The sequence below is a fragment of the Euprymna scolopes genome, chromosome 1 (genome assembly GCF_053919585.1).
Source record: "Euprymna scolopes isolate OS-2025 chromosome 1, ASM5391958v1, whole genome shotgun sequence".
Classification (NCBI taxonomy): Eukaryota; Metazoa; Mollusca; class Cephalopoda; order Sepiida; family Sepiolidae; genus Euprymna; species Euprymna scolopes.
In genome coordinates this window covers 134387555-134409377 of record NC_136482.1, presented here as the reverse complement: position 1 = coordinate 134409377, position 21823 = coordinate 134387555, and the positions used below count along the sequence as shown (strand labels likewise).

Below are 21823 nucleotides of genomic sequence, written 5' to 3'. Positions count from 1 at the left end.
ATACTTAACATAATTAAACCCTCCTTAGATGAGAGAAAAATCCAGGTTGCCCTCGACGGTCGTACATCTAAACAATATGATATAAATGCAGGAGTGCCTCAAGGGTCTATCCTTGGACCTCTATTATTCCTAATATTCATAAATGACCTCCCTGACAAAATTGTCTTGTGAGCAAAAAAAAAAAATCAAACAAATTTTATACATTTTATTGCACTAAAAGCTATATTAAACAAAGAACACTTGAACAAGGAAACTTAAACGAGACTAATAACACAGAACAAGACATTTACTTTAATAAATGCTTTGGATAGAATCGTATTCCCTTTTGATTTCTTTAAAAGATCAATCCTTTTAGACATGCTCTCAACCAAAGTGGAACACTGTGAAGAGGAGATGCTATTTCATTCGCTTTGCAGAGCTTCCCACAGTTTCTCATTGTTTGAAAAAGTTCTTCCAGCCAACGCACAAGATATTATGGATCAAATATTCTCGATCGGGTTTAAATCGAGGCTTTCACCTGGCCAAAATATCACATCCATTGAATTTATCAGAAAAAACATTTTTTTGTGACTTTAGCAGTGTGTACAGGGGCATTATCATGTTGAAAAATAATGTTCTGGGATATTCCTGGCTTCTGGATACTTGGTAACAGTCCTGTTTCTAATATTCGAATGTATTCCTTTGCATTGATTGACTTCTCACATCTAATGAGTTCCCCAATTCCTGGTGCAGTAAAAATTCCCATACCAATATCCTTCCATTCCCATGTTTAACTGTCATTTTTATGCCACTTGTCGAAAATCTTCCAGTTTTTCAATTGCACCGTTCGGGAGCATCAGGAGCATCACTAACAAGATAAAATCTTGATTATTCAAACCAGAAAACATTCCTGAACCAGTATGTATTTTTCTTGCCATAACACAAGAAAAATCTCTTTCTATCATTGATGTTCTTCTTAGATAAAAATGGCTTTTTTGCACACCTTTTAGAGAAAAATTCCATTTCTTTCATTTGTCTAGATATTGTATATCTAGAAAGAGTTTCCAGCCCCTGTTTTGAATTCTTTGCTATGGTCAACTTAAGTTTTCTTTCGATCCTTCAAAACAGTTAATTTAAGCCTGTGGTCGTCCTTCAAAGTGGATGCTCTAGGGCGACAAGATCCAGATTTCCCTTTTACCAAGTGTTCGACTTCGAACCTTTGACCAATTCGCTTCACTGCAAAAAGAGATGTTTTCACATTTTCTTTTCTTAAAATATGAAAAATCTGCTTGTAAGTCATTTTGGACAGCCTTAATCCTGTAATTCGTTTTTTTTATATCCTCGCCAAGATGCGGTCTTACCATTTTTAGGATTAATTTTTTCACTTATTATATGCTATAATAATAATGATCTACAAAATAGAAATTTTCAGTTAAAATTAACAAAAATTCATGGAAAAATATTGAAAAATCAATTTCTTCCTTCTTGCCTCATTTTTCTTTTTGCTCATAAGTGTATATACTGATGAAGACACCACGCTCTATGATAGACACGACAGGAAAACAAATGAACACATATCTAAAGAAATGGCAGAAACACTAGAGGATAACCTCCAATCTGTAGTGGAATGGGGACAAAAATGGATGGTTACATTCAATACTGCCAAGACTAAACTTGTTTCCTTCAATAATTACAAGAAACCTTCTCTACCACCAATAACAATCGCCAAAGACTCTTTATCTGAAAGTACATCTTTTAAACTCCTCAGCCTAATGTTCACAGGAAACATGAGTTGGAACAATTGAGAGCATTGCCAGGACCGCTGCGAAGAAGGTAGGCTCTCTCTACCATGCTAGGAAGCTACTAATGCTTGAAAATATCCTGTACCTCTATAAGGCCACCATTCACCCATGTATGGATTATTTATTGTCATATTTGGGCTGGTGTATTTGCTACAAGTTTCTCGCTCCTAGACAAGGTTCAAAAGAGTCGCCAACCTGATAGGTCCTGAACTGTCATCTAAGCTTCAGTCTCTGTCCCATCGATGAAATGTTTCATCCCTCTGCCTGTTCTACAAGCACTTAGACGGTGAATGCTCCGACGGACTGTAAGCACTTGTACCCCCCCCTGACATAAATACCCCCAACAAACCCGACAAGCAGCTAAATCCCACCCCTTCACAGTAGAGATCCCTAGATGTAAGAGCTTTCTACTCCAGTAGTTTCTTCCCCAAAACCGCTAGACTTTGGAATTCTCTTCCGGATCCCTGCTTCCCCAACTCTACTAACATACAAAAGTGTAACGTGAACCGACATCTTGTTGCCCAACTCCCTACATAGTACCCCTGTAGCTTATGTCCCTGATAGTACCTATTTACAATGTCTCCTCACGGAACAGAGTTAGACACCCGGGTCCTTTTTAACGTGGAGAAAAGGTACAAAAATAAAAATTGTCTCAGTCGTGAACGATTTCTCCTCCACTGAAAGAGAACGAGAAATGGAAGTACCGCATCTGAAGAACAGATACTACACTTTGATCTTGGCCAAGCCCCCTACATCAAAGTGGCAATGTGCCTTGTTTGGGGTAAAAATGTAATAAAAAAAAAAAATATATCCATATATATCTATAATATAAAGCTGAACGTCTGTGTGTGTGTGTGTGTGTGTGTGTGTGTGTGTGTGTGTGTGTGTGTGTGTGTGTGTCTGGTCACGAATAGACTCCTATATGGTTGACTATTATAGAAAACTGATCACATATAATGATAGATGTATCGAGACACAGGAATGGGTATGTTTGATCTGGCATAGTGATGATTCATTAAAATTGGGGGGTCTGCGTACATGCCTGGTCCACAAAGTATGGAAATAAAAAATTTAAAAATTAAAAAAAAAAAAACGTCCTCTCATGACGATGACCGGTTCTACGCATGTGTCAGATGACGTCATGACCTGATTTAGTTTAAATAGTTGAAGAACTGACTAAATTTCATGTACATCGTGTTAGCTCGGTTGGTTAGGGCGTTGGTTCATTATCTAAACGTCTTGGGTTCAAATCGTGGTGTGAGATGTCTTCTTTTTTTTTTTCCGATTTTTTAAAATTTAAATATTAAACCAGTGTTATTTAAGCCATTTTTCACGTAACGTTCGTTTTTCTGTTTTTTTTTACTTCGCTTATTCTTAGGTTTTCATTAACAAATAATAATACATTTTTTCGTTTTACCTATGTATTTAAGTAGTAATAAAGTAATAATCTAATGATATTTATACGTAATTGAAAAAAACGCTTAGTCATATCACGTGATGTGACGTCAGCACGCCGTAATGGCGATATCTGTATACAAAACAATGTGTATGAGATTCTTATCGGTAAAATGTGAGTATCATACAAATGAAAATATTACATACATGTTATGAAAACATTACCAACGTTATTATCGGGTTAAAAATAGTAAAATCCGAGAGTTTAATGAAAAATGACAATCAAAAATAAGTACAAAAAAAAAATTTACACTTAAAAATATTAAGCGTACAGAGGAACAAACGGCCATTTTCTTTTTAGTATTAGTAACAATATAATCTCCTATTTCTGTTTGGAAGGCGGAAGATGTGATCGCTTGAATTCTAAGAACAGATACTACACTTTGATCTTATTTATATATTTTATTGTTTAAAGAAAAAATTAAAAATACAAAAAAGTACAATAAAAAATTTAAAAACAACAAAATTAGGCACAAGACCCTATAAGAAATTGGGGAGGGGAAGGGTACAGGGTCTTTGTGACTAGGAAAACAATGATGACTTGGAGTCTTACTCTTGACTGGCAACATTTACCATAATACCTCATTCACTCTATGGATCCTAATCTAACTAGTGAATCCCAAGCGTTGAGAATAAAAATAAAAATTAAAAAAAAAAAAAAAAAAAATTACAATTTGTAAAGGCTTATCTGTATGTATGTGTAGGCATTTTTTTTTTCTTCTTTTCCCTTTTTTTTTTTTTTTTAAACAAATATAGTGTGTGTATGTGCATTTGTGAGGTGACAAAAATTTCATTGGTAAAATAAAGTTTTTGAATTAAGAGTATATAAGCTCGTGGAGTGAGAAAAGCTAATGAAAAAAGTTCAATTCAAACATAAAATATAAATTCTACTGGGTTGTTAGTATTGACCCCCCTGTGCTATTCTAGCGGCTAGATCCCCCCACTGTTTTTCGGGGAACTGAAAACAAGCAGGGCAATCCCTAAGGGGGTTGGGGAGAAGCCTTACTAGGAGTGGGAGAAAACAAAGCAGTGGGTGGAGGGGTTGGTCGGTGACCTAAGTGGTGGGGGAGGATCGGGATTTATCCAAAACAAAGATGTGATAAAGGGGAGCGGGTAGACTCAGGGGTTTTCTAGCACCAAAAAATAATATCAGGAGCGGGATCGCGTTTGTACCACCAGTCAAGAGTCTCTTTACTGAACTATGCTAAACTAAGTGGGATGGGTTCCAAAGGACCCAGCACCGCCCGTGCCATGCTTAAGGAGGGAACACATATTGAAACTTGGCTTCTCGACAGATGCACAGACTAGTGCTGTGCACCCACCTATTGTCAAATTCCACTCTAGGCAACCTCCTCCAATTGCATCTGATCTTTACTTTAAGCAAATGTTTAAAGTAAACGATCAGATCCCAATCCGGAACAGATGTCCCTTCGCGGACCAACTTGAGGTGCGTGATCCAGATTACTATATGCGCTACTGCTAAGATCGCCAGGAAAACCATTCTTTTCTCCCTGGGGAACGGCGGCTCCATGTTGTAGACAAAAATTCCTTTGTCGAGATCGAGCGGCCACTAGCCATCGATGCAAGCCATTACCCCTCCAACGTACTCCAATAAGGGCTGGATCCGGCTGCAAAAAAAATGCGTGCCCGATCGTTTCGGGCTTGCATTCGTCACAGCGCGCACAGAAGCGCCTCGTATGTTCTTTATACCGGTAGAATTCGTCGAAGAGGGGCAGCGCGTTTCGGACTAGTCGCTAAGTAAGGGAAAATTCCGAGTTGTTCAGAATCTCCCGTCCCGGTGCCAAACTCCAGTGAGAACGGACAACCTCCATCGACCATCCCATCCGCCTACAAAGTGGATCCTTCGTGGTCCCCTCCACTAACTCCCGATATAGTTTCTTTCTTGGCTGATCGAGGACACTGTTCCCCAGCAAAGCTCTAAGAGCGGTCCGGCATTCGGAGAAGAACTTAGACTCCCCCCTCGGTCTGCGACGACCTTCTACCGAGGGGTTGGGTTTGAGATTGGGAAACAAGTTCTCAACCACAGGGACCCAAGGAGCGTCTTCTTCAAGCGAACGACCCAGGAAAGCCAATCTCTCGGCGTTTCTATGACACAAGAGACTGGGCTGACCCAGGCCTCCCTCGCTCAGACTCTGGACACAGACCTCTCTGCAGACATAATGCTTACAATAGTGAATTGAGGTGCCCTTGTAAGCGGGTTAGTCATTCTGTAGGGAGAGGAAGTACAGACAAACGGTAAAGGATGAGTGGAAAGATGTATGTAGCACACGCCTCCGCCTGACCCTTCAAGGACAATTTCCTTCCAATCCAAGTCTCCACCGACGATTTGACCTTGGACTGTACTTCCGACCAATTCTTTTCCAGCTGAAGTCCCGGTCCAAACCAGACACCAAGAATGCGGACCGGTCCATCGGTCCAGCTGAAAATACCTGGAAGTGAGTTTACCCCGGTCCAGGCCCCCCAACCGCAGGCCGACAGACTTGCTGTGGTTGGAGATGGCCCCTGTGACTTCTTCGTATCGAGCAAGCACCTCGACCACCGCTTGAACGTCCGTGTGGCAAGACACGAACACAGTGACGTCATCGGTGAACGCAGAAACCCTGGCTTGTGTGCCTCCAGGGAGAGCTATTCCGTGCAGGACTGGTGTAGCCGCCTCGTCCCTTAACTTGCGAAGGAGGGGTTCCAACGCCAGGACGTACAACAGAGGCGACAGCGGACAACCCTGACGCACCGACTGAGAGACAGCGAATGACTCCGACAGCTTACCGTTGATCTGCACCGCTACCGTCGGCCTGTCATACAGAACAAAGATCCACTTGCAGAAGTCCGGATTAAATCCAGTGGCCTCTAGCACAGATCCTAGGAACCGATGGTCGACCCTATTGAATGCCTTTGACTGATCTAAACTGATCAGCGCGGCTTCGGTGTCATCTTCTGTCCCCTCTATGATCGAGCGTATCAAATGCAAATTATCTTGAATCGATCTCCCCTTCACAGCATAAGTCTGGTCCGGTTCGATCAAGTCAGTGATGACAACCTGCAAACGATTCGCAAGAATCTTTGCCAAAATCTTTAACTCTGTGTTTAGCAGAGTCAAGGGCCTAAAATCATTGAAATTTTCTGCCCCACCATGCCGTTAACCTTTCCTCAGCAATGTGATCACACCCTTGGTCACCTGTCCAGGGATGGAACCCTGAGCAAACCAATGGTTGAATATATCCTTTAGTATAGGGACCAACATGGGGACTTGTTACAGCCGACCTGCTTCAACGCAGTAATGACCTCATGTTCAGTAATAAGACCATCACAGCTAGCCGCCGTAAGGCGCAGCGAGTCAGCCAAATAGCTGCCAAACTCCTCGACCCTGAGTCTGGGTAGTTGGGTGAAGCGCTCCGATAGATGCTCCCGAAACCCCTCGCAGATCTCCCGAGTCGAAACTAGGGCATGTCCTTCCAGGTTATGTACTTTACGAATGTACCCGTCCAAACCGCGCCTTAAAGTAGCCTTACGCTCAACAGCGTTCACATTCACAGCCTCATTGGAAACTTTTTTTAACCTAGCCCTAACTACTAGACCTTCATACCGCTCACTAGCCAAGCGGTTGAGATTTTGTTTAGCTAGTGCTAATTCTAGGGCCCCCCCCCCCTCCACCGTCCGGGTCAGCTTATCCTCTAAATGCTTCTTTGCCTTAGCCTTATCTAACGCGAGGCGTTGGCTGTACTGGACAGAGAAGCGCCTGATTTTGGCCCACCACTTACTCCCTGTAACCACCCCCACTAAAGCCCGCTGAATTAGATCAGTGACCTTCAACCGGTAGTCCTCCAGCTCCAACAAGGTGCTGTTGAACTTCCAGTATCCGGCTAGTTTAGGCCTAGCACTTAAATTCAAATAGGCCATAACAAGTTTATGGTCCAAGTGTCCTAACAAGAGGAACGTGGGGCAAGATAGGAAGTCTACATTGCCTCTTCTAATTAACATCCGATCCAAGTAAGTACTCGGATGGGAAGGCACTACAGAATGCCACGTCCACATCTTCCGCCCCAGATGATCCAGACGAAATCTGTCGACAAGATCGCACGAAGCCATCAGGTCAGACAGAGTGCTGTCACACCGCACCGACCCGCTAGCCCCCCCCCCCGACCTTATCTATATTGGGATCAAGGATTGCATTCCAATCACCCATTAAAACTAACCGTTCCGGATCCACTAAGAAGCCCTCCAACCGTCAAAAAAAGGTTGCCCTCTCTATAGCAGAATTGGGAGCATAAACAGCAACAATCCGAAAAACACTACAATTAACGGCAACATCAACAAGCGCCCGCCCGTCCTCGTCTGTGTGAACAACATTCACCGACGCTGACAGGGTGCGATTCACTAGCAAGGAGATTCCACGACTATAAGTATTGTCATATGCTGAGTAAACATCGTAATCGTTTACCAGCACCTGACAATCCTCGTCACAAACAAAGTGGGTCTCCTGGATAGCGGCAATATCTACCTTAAGGGACACCAGGTCTCTCACAACGCGCGAGGCCTTGCTTCGACACCTGATGCCCCTCACATTAAATGTAGCCAAGTTTAAAGTCATGTTCACTTACCTTAAGCAGTGTCAAAGACGGGTCTGAAATCCTTGGCAGACAGGATGTGGTAGGCCTGGCCGAGGCTTCCAGTGAGTAAGTCTTCTTCGGGCTGACCATCCTTGTCCACGCCCCCCACATCCAGGGGAAAGATTAGTTTTAGCGCCCTGTATAGTGATGGGTGGACGTAGATGGGGGATCTACCCTCGCACTTTACCGCAGTCTTTAGCAGCGAAGGGTGATCCATATCGATCAATTTCATCCCTTGTATTGCCTCCTTGGCTGTCTCCAACATTGACCACAGGGCTTCTGTCCGTGCATCCTTATTTTTTCGCACGAAGGTGGTCAACAATAGAGTGTCTGGGAATTGGGTGGGATCGGTGACATTGCTGCATCCGATGTACACCAAATCCCTCAGTTTATTGTGTTGAGTCTTCTGCTTGCCCTTCAACTCATGGGCTGCTGGCAAAAGGCTCGTTTCACAGATTCTTCCTCCGGGGAGGAAGGGGAGTTTCTTGGTTCGCTCTGTGCAAACCGATATTTTGTCCTTATCGAAGGGAGGAGGAGGCGGAGGAGGAGGGGGGTCGAGTTAGGTGCTGGAGATGGTTGCTTCTTTTTACCCTTCTCGTCGTGGGACGGGGTCCGAGATGAGTCTCTGGGGGAGGAGGGGTGGGTGGGGGTTGATTTCTCTGGCTGTGAGGGGGTCGGGGGATTGGGGAATTCAGCCTTGGCATTAAAGTGTCTTTCTCAGGGGCTGTGGGGTTCACTTTCGTTTTCCTGCTCTTCTTCCTTCTTGACCTTCTTGTCTCTGCTTCTGCAATTCTTGGTGTCTTTGAAGCTTCTTGGTTTGGGTTGGCTTCTTCCTCGGACGCTACCTCCTCCTCAGACTCTTGTAACTTCCTTTTGGTCGAGGAGAGAGGAGTCTCCGTATCCATGGGAGCTGCCTTGTCTACTTGGTCTCTGGTCACCATCTGTTTGGGCTTATTTTTGGCATTTTTGCCCTTTTTGGTGACCGTCGACCATTCGCCCTCTGCTGTAGGAACTGCTGCTGAAGTTGAGGGCGCGGCTGCGACCGGGGCTGAGGGTTGGACGTTCCCTGTGGCCTTGGTAGCTGCTTTTGCTGGTGGTTTCTTGGGACAGTCTCGGGCCATGTGTCCTTGCTTCTGGCAGTGCCAGCAATGTGGTCTCCTGCCTTCCACTATCAATGACATGGTCCATTTTCCAAATTTCAGCATTGCTGGAACCTTGTCAAATCCAGCCCTTTCCAGGACCATCGTCAATTTATAGTCCCCGGTCATGACATTGCGTTGACCGCGGACTGAGGAGACTGTTTCGACGTCCCCGTACTGGTTCATAATAGCCCCGAGCTGTTTGCCTTCCAAGTGACATGGGACGTTTAGTACGGAGACGTTGGTCCTCCTCTTGTTAAGGTATTCTGGCTGCAACTTGATGTTCCGCCAGCTAAGGTTGGTCTTGGCTAGCCAGATCGCCTCTTCTTGGGTGGGAAGCAGGATGTCCTACATAGCGTAGCTCCTCCGACATATATAGCTGGCCGGGATGTTCAAGGCCATCAGCAGCTCTATCATCGTCTCCTTGTTGACACGGGCTAGCCCCCTGGTCTTTAGATTGGAAGTGACCAGGGAGAGGACTATTCTGGAGCTCTTCCACTTGACCCAGAAGGGGTATGATGTTGATCGCCTCCGTGAACTCATATAGGTGCTGTTGAACAGCTTCCTATAGTCCTCCAGCGTCGTTTTCTCCTCCTTCTGAGGGCCCCATGCCACTTCCTCGTTTGCCTTGGATTTTGATGGCCCCAGGCACGGAGTATCTGGCACCGTCTCCTTGACTTGCTGCTGCTGTTGCTGCTTCTGCTTCAGTTGAGATTGCCGTTGGGTAGTGGTGGTTGTCAGGGTTGGCCAATCTTCGAGATTTTCCTCAGTTGGGGAGGGCTTTCTCTTCTTGTTGGGCGTCTGCGGACTGGGTGACTTTACCGCAGGTGCCTTACCCATAGATTTGGAGTCAGGGGCTTTGCCGAGTGATGGTGGCTTGGCCCCACATACTCCTTCTGGGCTGTCCTCTGTGGGGGCGTTGGGGTTGACTGGAGCCCCATCATTCTGGAACAGCCTGTTGAGGGACGCGATGGTGTTGCTGATGAGCGCCTTTGTTCTCTGGTTAGCATCATCCTCGTCCTCTTCATCTTCCCCCTGTGCCGGGGAGTTGTCTTCTTGGGGGGTTGGAGGACTTGCCGATCCTCTTGGAGTCCCGATAACTCGCGTTTCCACTTAGCTAGTGTAATTTCCTACCGAACATTAAAAAAACGATGCATTTTATATATTTATTGTGTACTGTTTTGTTTTGTCATATTCCAAAAATCACACCGCTGAACTGCTGATTCCATGAATCGGTGCATGCTAGGTGCTTATTCGTAACATTTCAAAAATCACGTAAAGAACGAGTCGGAATGTTAACAAAACAAAACAAACGGCCATTTTCTTTTTAGTATTAGTAACAATATGATATCCTAACACTGTTTACCGAGAGGGGGGAGGCGAAAGATGGGACCACTTAAATTCTAAGAACACATACTACACTTTGATCTTAGACAAAAGACCAAGTAACCGTATTATATAGTGTAATTTCCTACCGAACATTATCTTCTATTAAAAAAAAAAGATGCATTTTATATATTTATCGTGTACTAAATTGAGACAAAATGTCATGTTTTCAAAAATCACATCACCGAACTGCTGATTCCATGAATCGGTGCATGCTGGGTGCTTATTTGTAATAGAATACACGGCATAGCCCGGAATTGGATGAAATAAGTGAAATGTTTCCTAGTAGGATACCCGGAGTCGCCTGGAATCGGAAAAGATAGGTGAATATATGTACTAGCAGAATACCCGACGTTGCCCTGGGATTGAATGAAATAGGCAGAATGTTTTCTAGCGCCGCCTGGGATCGGAAAAGATAGGTGGATATTTGTGCTAGCAGAATACCCAGCGTCGCCCATGATTGTATGAAAAGTTGGATATATGTACTAGCAAAATACCTGATGTTGCCTGAGATTGGATGAGATAGGTGGAATGTTTCCCTGCAGAATACCTGGGATCGGATGAGAAAGGTGGATATTTGTGCTAGCAGAATACTCTATATAGTAAGAGGAGGGGGCAATTATGAAATCATGAAAAATGATTGCCGAAATTAGTAATATATCCAAGAATTATGAAAAATGATGAAATGTGGTGTGTTTATAATGAAATAAAACAGCCAGACAATGTCTCAAAGTTATTATTTTTGTAAGATGAAGGGGGTTATGTGAATCATGAAAAATGATTGTTGAAATTAGTAACATATCCAAGAATTATGAAAAGTGATGAAATGTAAGTTTTTTTTTTGATTGGTGTGTTTATAATTAAATAAACACCCAGACATAGTCTTAAATTTATTATTTTAGTAAGTGGGGGTTGATTATGTGGGTTAAATCATAAAAAATAATTGTTGAAATTAGTAACATATCCAAGAATTATGAAAAATTATGAAATTTGAGTTATTTGATTGGTGTGTTCGTAATGAAATAGACAGCCCAGATTATGTATCAAAGTGTGTAATTTTAGTAAGAGCGGGGCTATATTGGTTAAATAAAGAATATGGGTTAAATCAAGAAAAATTATTGTTGAAATTAGTAACATATCCAAGAATTATGAAAAGTGATGAAAAATGTGAGTTATTTGATTGGTGTGTTTGTAACGAAATAAACAGCCAAGACAATGTAGCAAAGTTATTATTTTAGTAAGAGTGGGACGATTATGTGGGTTAAATCATAAAAAAATGATTGTCAAAATTAATAACATATCCAAGAATTATGAAAAATTATGAAATGCGAGTTATTTGATTGGTGTGTTTGTAATGAAATAAACGACCAAGACAATGTCTCAAAGTTATTACTTTAGTAAGAGGTGGGGGGCGATAATATGGGTTCAGTCGTGAAAATAATTGTCGAAATTAGTAACATATCCAAGAATTATGAAAATGATTAAATGAAATGTATCAAAGTTATTATTTTAGTAAGCGGGGGAAGATAATGTGGGTTGAATTATGAAAAATGATGTTGAAATTAGTAAGATATCCAAGAATTATGGGATTCAACGAGATACGTCCACATATATACTTACAGATTACCCGGAGTCACCCGAGGTTGAATGAGATACATGCAAATGTATGCAAACAGAATACACAGGCGCCTGGAATCCAATGAGATAGATGCAAATATATACTAGCAGAATACCTGGCGTTGCCTTGGATTGAATTTGATTGATTGAAATATATACTAACAAAATACCTTGCGTTGCCCAGGATTTAATGAGATTGATTGAGATATATACTAGCAGAACACCTGGTATTGCCCGAGATTGAATAAAATAGGTGAGAATATATATTAGCAAAATACCTGGCGTCGCTTGGGATTAGATGAGATAGGTGGAAATATATATTAGCAGAATACCCTGAATCGTCCCGTATTGAATGAGATAGGTGGAAATATATAGGATTTAATAATGCAGATGCAGATAAATACTAACAGAATACGTGGCATTGCCTGGGATTAAATGACATAGGTACAAATACAGAATAGACGAATACTTGGCATCACTCCGGGATTGTATTATATAGCTGCACATATACACTAGCAGAATACCCGGCGTAACTCAATCTTGAATGAGATACGTGAGATAATTTACTAGCAATATCCCCGCGTCACCCGGAATTGAAGGAGATTGATGGAAATATATATTAGCAAAATTCCTGGCGTTGCCCGGGATTGAATGAGATAGGGGCAAATATATACTAGCAGAATAATCTGCGTCACTGGATTAAATTAGGGTGGTAGAATATAAAGTTTGTATTGGAAATGGCTTGAACAATTTTCTATCTTAAAATTACCTTATTTGTGAAGTCGATTTCAGATATGGCTTAAACAGTTTATGATCTCACAATTAGATTAATACATATATATTGTTGGTTTTCTATTAAAGTTTACTAGGCCATTTTCTGTAGGGGGTGATCTATTTGTTAAAATTTTTCATGTAATCATCCGGGAATGATGTGATGGTTGTAGTAATGGGTAGAAAGAAGCATGATTATGTTAATTTTAAACGTACTCTTGCGTTTTCTTTTGGGGGTTAGGTTGGAGAAAGTAATGTCCGTTTTGGGGTAAAAATAGATATTAAAAATTCCTCTCTCCTAAGAATAACAAATATGTTCAAAATCAAATTCAATTTTCTCATTATTTATACGGTCCCAAGCAGTGCTGGGTAGCCCCGCTAGTACTTTTTAAATGACTTTGATTTTGTATGCATTTACTTTTCAAATGACATATATGATATAGTATGCTTCCATATCTATTATTATACTAAAATTCTGAATTTGTTTATCACAATATATTATTTTTTATTTATTTTATTTTGGAATCATCTCAAAAACTGAAGCTTCACAATTTGTGTGTTCAATCTCTTGCAAACTGTTATCCTCATCTTTATAGATGTTGTTTCACCATGTTTTGGCCAACTCATCACAAAGGAATGGTGAGTCTTGTATCCATAGCAATAAGATGAGTTGGCCGAAACATGGTGAACCAACAACAACTATGAAGATGAGGATAACAGTTTGTAAAAGAATGAACACACAAATTGTGAAGCTTCAGTTTTTGAGATGATTCTAAAATAAAATAAATAAAAAATAATAAATTGTTTGTCACCATCTGAAATTTTAATCCAGGATGTTATTTCTAGTAAAATTTTCAAACTTAACAACTAAGACGCTATATGTTTTGGTTTTGATTCTAGTTCATGGCACCTGTCATATTTTTTGTTAAACTTCTGAAAGCATTACTATATGCTGAAATATGTATGTATGCAGATTTCATATTTATTATTATAGAGCCAATTCTCTATTGATTTGTATAATGTACCAAATACCCATATGGCGTGACACAATCATAAAATATGCTTAAAAATATTTTAATTTGTGCAGATTTTGTATTTATTAATATAGAGCCAATACTGTATTGATTATACTGGGCAACAATTTTTTTTTACTTTTTGATTGTTGTCTAGATTTCTACAACTGATTTACAATATTTTTTACGCAGGAAATGGCACCCGTTTCTCTCCATCAGGTCAGGATTTTGTGCCATGTTGATTAGAAAAAAAATCAGATCTTGTGACAAAACCGATTATATTTCTGTGGCATTAGCAGCTGATTTTTCTCAAAATATATCATCCTAAATATAATTTTAAGAAAAAAAATGTTTTGCCAACAACATATATTGATTATCTGATAGAAACATTGATTACTGTAAACTGAAGATAAAATTGTAAATGTACATCCAAATGTAAATTGCATGCTGCGTCACCATTGTTCAAACTTAAGGGTTTGAACTTTCATTTCTTTGAACTCCTGAAATGCTCAACAGAAGGAAAGTCTCTCTCTCTCTCTCTCCAGATTCCAGCAGTAGTCAACCATCATGACTGCATCCTCATGATCCTGATACCTGGTCTCCATCTCATTCCAGTCCTGATGGAATCTCTTCTCCTGCTTGTCACTTATTGAACTCGGGTTTTCAAGAAACCGGTCCATATGTGAACATAGTGCATCTCGACGCTCATGTTGCAGCCCAGCTTTCAGCAAGTTGTTGATGAGTTCTGTGTGGTTTCTTGCCTTATTGCCAAAAAAGTTCTTCATGACCAGAACAAATGCCTTCCATGCTTCCAGTTCCACTTTGTTCATTTAGCTTTCGAACTGTGGATCTCTGATGAACTGTCAGATCTAAGGACTGTCAAAGATGCCAGCTTTCAACTTTCCATGGTCAATCCTGGAAAAGCTTGGCACAAGTAAGTGAAGCAGTTCCCATCCTTGTCCAGAGCCTTGGTAAACTGCTTGATTAAGCCAAGCTTGATGTGCAATGGTGGGAAAAGTATTTTATCACCAAAATGGTTGCGGAGTCGGATGGTAAAAATCCGACTCCTAAAATTCCTAGGATGCCAACTTCGACTCGAATGTGAAAATCTATTCTGTAGATCCATATACCAGCCTTCCACACCTATTCAGAAAGCATTTTATAAATACTTTTCATGTATATTATTTTTTACGTTTAACATTCACTTGTATAATAAATATACTCACCTATACACTCAACCAGCTTTATAGAATAAGTTAAGATAATAAAAGGATAAAAAAATTTACAATAAAATTTTATTATGCTATCAGTTTGAAAGGGAATACAATATTTAGGGATAGGGAAACCTCTTTAGGCCATGGCATTTCGAAGCCTGTACCCTTCTTATCAAAAGAGAGGAGAGAGTAAAGACATATCATACAGAGAAGAAATTTATTAAAAAATTGATATTGCTTTTATGGAAAGTGGATCTAAGGAAAAACAGGAAACTGTACTGAGACTAAAGCCGCTTCAGGACTGCCAGCAATCACTATAAAATAATGAGTCCATTAAGTCCAAAGTGGCTGAGGAGCGGCTTGCTTCCCACCAGTTTTGGCAAATACCAAACAGGATCTTGAACAACCATCATCAATGGACCTGAGCTAATCTTGTTAGCATTAGATAAAGCCAAACTCTGCCAAGAACTTTGCAACTAATTCTACCCTATGCGACTAAGGCCGTCAACCCCTAGTATTTCTTCCCATATCAGAAAACACGCTATGTAACATACAAATATCTGTGTGTGATGTTGTTAAGCTAATCAAAAACCTTATTCCAGTAAAGCAACTGGCCCTGATGGTATTTCAGTTATAGTGCTGAAAAAGTTTCAACCAGATCTAGCTCCTATACTTACAAAGCTTTTTAAGCGTCATCTTAAGGAGAATTGCTTCCCAACACTCTGGAAAACAGTATGCCCTGTATTTAAAAATTCAGGTGATTAGTCATCTCCCTCTCAGTACAGACCAGTCAGTCTCCTGTGTGTCATGAGTAAGTTGCTGGAATCTGTTGAATAAAGAAGTAGTTAACCACCTCAGCAAAAATAACCTTCGTTATATCTCAGAGGATTAGCAAATCTCTCAATGGAGGCTTCCTTTCTAGGGCAATTGCTCTTGACATATCAAAGGCCTTTGATAGGGTATGGCATAAAGGCCTACTTTACAAGATTTTCAGCTACAGTATAGCTGGAAATAGCTTAATTATTAAATTATTTCTCTCTGATAGGTTGATAACAGTAGTGGTTAATGGGGAAAAATTAGAAGCTCACAGTATTAATGCCGGAGTCCCTCAGGGGTCCATCCAGGCCCAACTCTCTTACTGATCTACATCAATGATCCAAATCACATCCTAACATCATTCATAAACATTTATGCTGATGACACTACCATCTATGGCAACACCTCAAAAGCCGTAAATGACCAAGTTCTCTCTGATTCTCTCTCCTCTGAGCACGTGGTGAAATGGGGAAAGATGTGGCTGGTTAATTTTAATGCATCTAAAACCAAGCTTCTATCTTTACATCATCAATGCTCTGATCCTCCATCTGGCATGAATTGAAATGAATGGCTCTCGTTTTGGGGAGACTCCTTGTTTTGACAAGCTTCTGGGCTTGACCTTTACTCCTGATCGGAAATGGATCACGTACATTAAATCCATTCCCAAGGAAAAATGGTGGGATCCTTCTACTACTCCAGTAGATATCTTACTGCTGATGCAATTCTCTACTTATATGAGAATCAGGTATGTCCAATGATGGAGTACCGTTGCCACATCTGGGCAGGAGCTGCTAGAAAGGTCTTATCCTGCCTTGACAAAGTTCAAAATAGACTTTGTAGCCTAGTAGGGGATGCCCTTTTCTCTTTCCCGCAACCTCTTTCCTACAGAAGAGACATTGCCATCGTTATTTTCATGGCAGGTGCTCGCCTGAGCTCCAATCTATGGTCTCCCCTCGCCAAACTTATACGAAAAACACTTGTCTAGCTGAAACCACTATCTATAATTTCCCCCACTCTTTATCTGTACCTAAACCTAAATGTAGATTCCATGAACAAAGTTTTCTTAGAACTGCATGTCTGTGGAACTTTCTTCCGTTTACCTGCTTCCCAGCTGACTACAATTTGGTCATCTTCAAGTCCAACGTAAACAAATTCTTGATAAGCCATCCCCTTAAATAATCCAATTTACCAAATTTCTACTACTAACAATTACTACAATATTGACCCATTGACTTCTGTACACTCTTTAACCCTTATCCTTGAGTGGCTTCAGAGCCTTGATAAGTGGTGACTCCTATGTAAAAAAAATAAAAATAAATAAATAAATAAATAAAATAAAAAGCTAAGGGCATGGGTTGCTTCTTATTGATTCATGCCCGTTTTTTTTTTTTTTTTTCCAGATAAGATTGTAATTCCAGATCGATCCCGGACTAATCCAATTGCCAAATTCCATTTGATTCAGGAACTGGATAACTTTCAGATTACAATCCGATTGCTATCCGATATAATCCACAGTGATCTCACTTGAAAACAGAATTTTTATTGATCCTGTGTGACATCAAAACAAAAGCAATTGTCCAGACAGGATTTGTAGTGATCCGATGGACGAAATATTTTGAAGTGGAAGTACAAAATATGATATATCTCCAAAAATAAAAGCAAAATCATACAAATGCTACTAAATTGTTCAACTGGTAAAACCAAACACAAAAACCAGGTAAAAAAATAAATTTATTGGACTTGAGTCAGAGTCAGATAAAAGATTCGGACTCTGACTAAAACCTTTGACTCCGTAACCCTGGTCACCAATTCCCCCCACACAAGCCAGTCTTTCTTCGTGTATGCTGAGCACCAATTTTTGGAAATTTCCAAGTTTTATGACTTCACATTGATCCGTTTTCAACATAATCACCCACAATTATCGAACCTGAATACTTCTTGTCGTTAAAATAATCATTTCCAATCAAAACAATTATTTGACATGATGTTTTAACCCAGCAATTCCTAAAATGCTCCATACATGCGTACATGTGAACAAAAACAAAAAACGACATGTAGCCATAGCTCAAAAACTTGACCCATTGTGATTTTTGGATATAACACATCAGATTAATCCTAAATCAGCTGAAAAAAAACAGACAAAAAATTTGTTGTTGATTAGTATTATTATATTGTCCCCAATATGTAGTAGTGATTTCAAAAGTTAAAAAAGTATATATATACTAAAAATCTGAATTTGTTTGTCACAATCTGAAATTTTAATGTAATGACATCATTTCTAGCAAACTTTTCAAACTTAACAACTAAAGCTAGAACACTGTTTTTGTTTCAATTCTAGCTGAAAGCACCCAAGTCATATTTTTGTTAACCTTTTTAATACAAATATCTGTGCATGAGGTCGCCAAGCTAATAAAGAACCTAGATTCCAGTAAAGCAACTGGCCCTGATGGCATCCCAATTATAGTGTTAAAAAAGCTTCAACCAGAACTTGCTCCCATACTTACGAAACTATTTAAGCGCTGCCTTAAGGAGAAGTGCTTTCCGACTCCCTGGAAGACCTCTTCAGTTTGCCCCTATATTTAAGAATTCAGGTGATAAGTCATCTCCCTCTCAATACAAACCTATAAGTCTCCTGTGTGTTATGAGTAAGTTGCTGGAATCCATATTAAATAGAGAAATAGTCAACCACCTCAGCAGAAATAACCTTCTTAGTGACACACAATATGGTTTCCGCTCTGCAAGATCTACCGCAGATGTGCTGACGGTTATATCCCACAGGATAAGTGAATCTCTTGACAAAGGCTTCCTTTCTAGGGCAATTGCTCTTGACATATCAAAGGCCTTTGACAAGGTATGGCATAAGGGTCTACTTCACAAGATTTCCAGCAACGGTATAACGGGAAATGTTTTCTCAATCATTAAATCATTTCTCTCCGATAGGCTCAGAAGAGTAGTGATCGATGGACAAAAATCGGAGGCCTGCAATATAAATGCTGGAGTCCCCCAGGGGTCAATCCTGGGCCCAACTCTCTTCCTGATCTACATCAATGACCTCCCTAAACACATACTTAAATCATTCGTTGACATCTATGCTGATGACACAACCATCTACGGCAACACATCAAAGGCTGTAAATGACAAAGTTCTCTCTGATTCTCTCTCCTCTGATCTCGAGCGCGTGGTTCAGTGGGGGAAGATGTGGCTGGTTACCTTTAATGCATCCAAAACCAAACTCCTATCCTTACATCATCAACGCTCTGATCCCCAGCTGGCATCAATTGTGATGGATGGCTCTCGTCTGGGTGAGGCTCCGTGTTTTGACAAGCTTCTGGGTTTGACCTTTACTCCTGATCTGAAATGGAACACGTACATCAAGTCTGTTGCCAAGATCGCTGGAAAGATGGTGGGATCCTTCTACCTCTCCAGAAGATATCTCACTACTGATGCAATTCTCTATCTATATAAAAGCCAAGTACGTCCAAGGATGGAATACTGTTGCCATATCTGGGCAGGAGCTACTAAAAACAGCCTATCCTGCCTTGACAGAGTACAAAATAGACTTCGTGGCTTTCTCTACCCTGCAACCTCTCTCCCACAGAAGAGACGTTGCGAGCCTGTCCTTGTTTTATCGTTATTTTCATGGCAGAAGCTCGTCTGAACTCCAATCTCTGGTCCCCCCTCGCCAATCTTTCACGAAAAACACCCGTCTAGCTGAATCCACTGTGAAAAATTTCCCCCACTCTATATCTGTGCCTAAATCAAAACGCGGATTCCATGAACAAAGCTTCTTTCTTAGAACTGCACGCCTGTGGAACTCTGTTCCGTCTGCCTGCTTCCCTCCGGACTACAACTTGGATGTCTTCAAGTCCAATGTTAACAAATTCCTAATGAACCGTCCCCTTAAGTAAACACTTCATCAAATCTCCTCACTAACTTAATGTACTTGCAATAACCCTTATCCCTGAGTGGCTTCCGGGCCTTGATAAGTGGTGATCCCTGTGTAAAAAAAAAAAAATAAATAAATAATATTATTATTATTTAACACTTAGATTTAATAAATAAATCCTTGACAAATATAAAAAAAAACAAATTGACTGAATCGATTTTTATATAAGTATTATATAAGTATGATACACATTTCTTTCTGTTTTCAATGTTTAATGTAGCATTTGTAATTTTTTTATGTTTAAATTGTTCTATTCAAATATATAAATGATTGTTTACTTTATATATAATTTTTTTTTTTTTTTACAGGCGATGTCTCCAAACCATTTGAATTACATGTTCAGGATGAATACCTTAGTCTAAACTCTAAGCAAAGATCAAAACTCAGTTCACTACTCAACAATCGAATATTTAAATATGAGTGAGTTCTTTGATTCTTTTTTTTTTTTTTTTTTTTTTTTTTTTCTAGATTCTAGTTTTCATAGAAATCTTTTGTAGAAAACATTTTAAAGTTTGGTCAAATTTTTTTTAATCAAATTTTTCTCGATGTAAAATAAACAAAAGAACATTTCTTCATTTAATTTGATTTCTTTATACCTTTTTAACAAAACCTTCAAAGCTGCAGTTAGTATTGTTTTTTCATTCACATTTTGTAAAAAAAAAAAAAGTTTTGAAATGTAATTTCAATTGTTTTCATTTTTTTTTTTGTTTTTATTTTTTTTAGGAATCATTTTCTTGAAATAAAGCAATTTCTGAAAAATATCACTGTAAAATCACCTCAAGAAAAACAAGAATTTTTTAGGTGTGTATTTTTGTTTTTATATTGTTCTTTTTAATATTAGATATTTTAATTTTTTCTCAATTTTGTGTGCTTTTTGTTATTATTTATTAATAATAGAGGTAAACTACTTATTTGTGGGAATATGTTTCGTGACTTACAATCAATGACTAATGTTGGTTAGAGAGAGATGTTTGATTTTTTTTTTTTTTTATATGGGGGTCACCACTTATCAAGGCCCGGAGGCCACTCAGGGATAAGGGTTATTGCGTGTACAGTAATCAATGAGATAGTATTGTAGTAATCATTAGTATTGGAGATTTGACAGTCTTAAGGGGGCGGTTTGTTAGGAATTTGTTTATGTTGGATTTGAAGACATCCAAGTTGTAGTCAGGTGGGAAACAGACGAACGGAAGAGAGTTCCACAATCGTGCACTTCTGAGAAAGAAGCTCTGCTCATGGAATCTATGTTTGGATTTAGGCACAGATAAGGAGTGGGGAAAATTGACAGTAGTTTCAGCTAGATGGGCGTTTCTCGTGAAAGATTGGCGAGGGGGGGGGCGAGAGATTGGAGCTCAGACGAGCACTTACCATGGAAATAACGATAAAATAAAGACAGGCTCGCAACGTCTCTTCTGTGGGGGAGAGGCTGCAGGGAAGAGAAAAAGGCATCCCCTACCAAACCCCGAAGTCTATTTTGTACTCTGTCAAGGCAGGATAGGCTGTTTTTAGCAGCTCCTGCCCAGATGTGGCAGCAGTACTCCATCCTTGGATGTACTTGGCTTTTATACAGATGGAGAATTGCATCAGTAGTGAGATATCTTCTGGAGCAGTAGAAAGATCCCACCATTTTCCCAGCGTCCCTCGCAACAGATTTGATGTACGTGTTCCATTTCAGATCAGGAGTAAAGGTCAAACCCAGAAGCTTGTCAAAACATGGAGCCTCCCCAAAACGAGAGCCATCCATTTCAATTGATGCCAGATGGGGATCAGAGCGTTGATGATGTAAAGATAGAAACTTGGTTTTGGATGCATTAAGTGACCAGCCACCTCTTCCTCCATTGTACCACGCGCTCAAGATCAAGAGGAGAGAGAATTAGAGAGAACTTTGTCATTTACAGCCTTTGATGTGTTGACATAGATAGTCGTGTCATCAGCATAAATGTCAACGAATGATTTAAGTATGTGTTTTGGGAGATCATTGATGTAGATCAGTAAGAGAGTTGGGCCTAGGCTGGACCCCTGAAGGACTCCAGCATTAATACTGTGGGCCTCTGATT

General features: G+C 40.1%; 1 protein-coding gene across 2 annotated transcripts in view; it reads left to right on the top strand.

Annotated features, from left to right (window-relative positions):
* The window catches only part of LOC145271189 (protein-associating with the carboxyl-terminal domain of ezrin-like), a 206997-nt gene that overhangs the window by 125354 nt on the left and 59820 nt on the right, over nucleotides 1-21823 (top strand). For both annotated transcript variants that reach the window (XM_080126757.1, XM_080126812.1), the window contains 2 exons: nucleotides 20075-20186; nucleotides 20490-20567. In XM_080126757.1, coding sequence (XP_079982883.1) covers nucleotides 20075-20186; nucleotides 20490-20567 — 190 coding nt within the window. The remainder of the gene's footprint in view (nucleotides 1-20074; nucleotides 20187-20489; nucleotides 20568-21823) is intronic.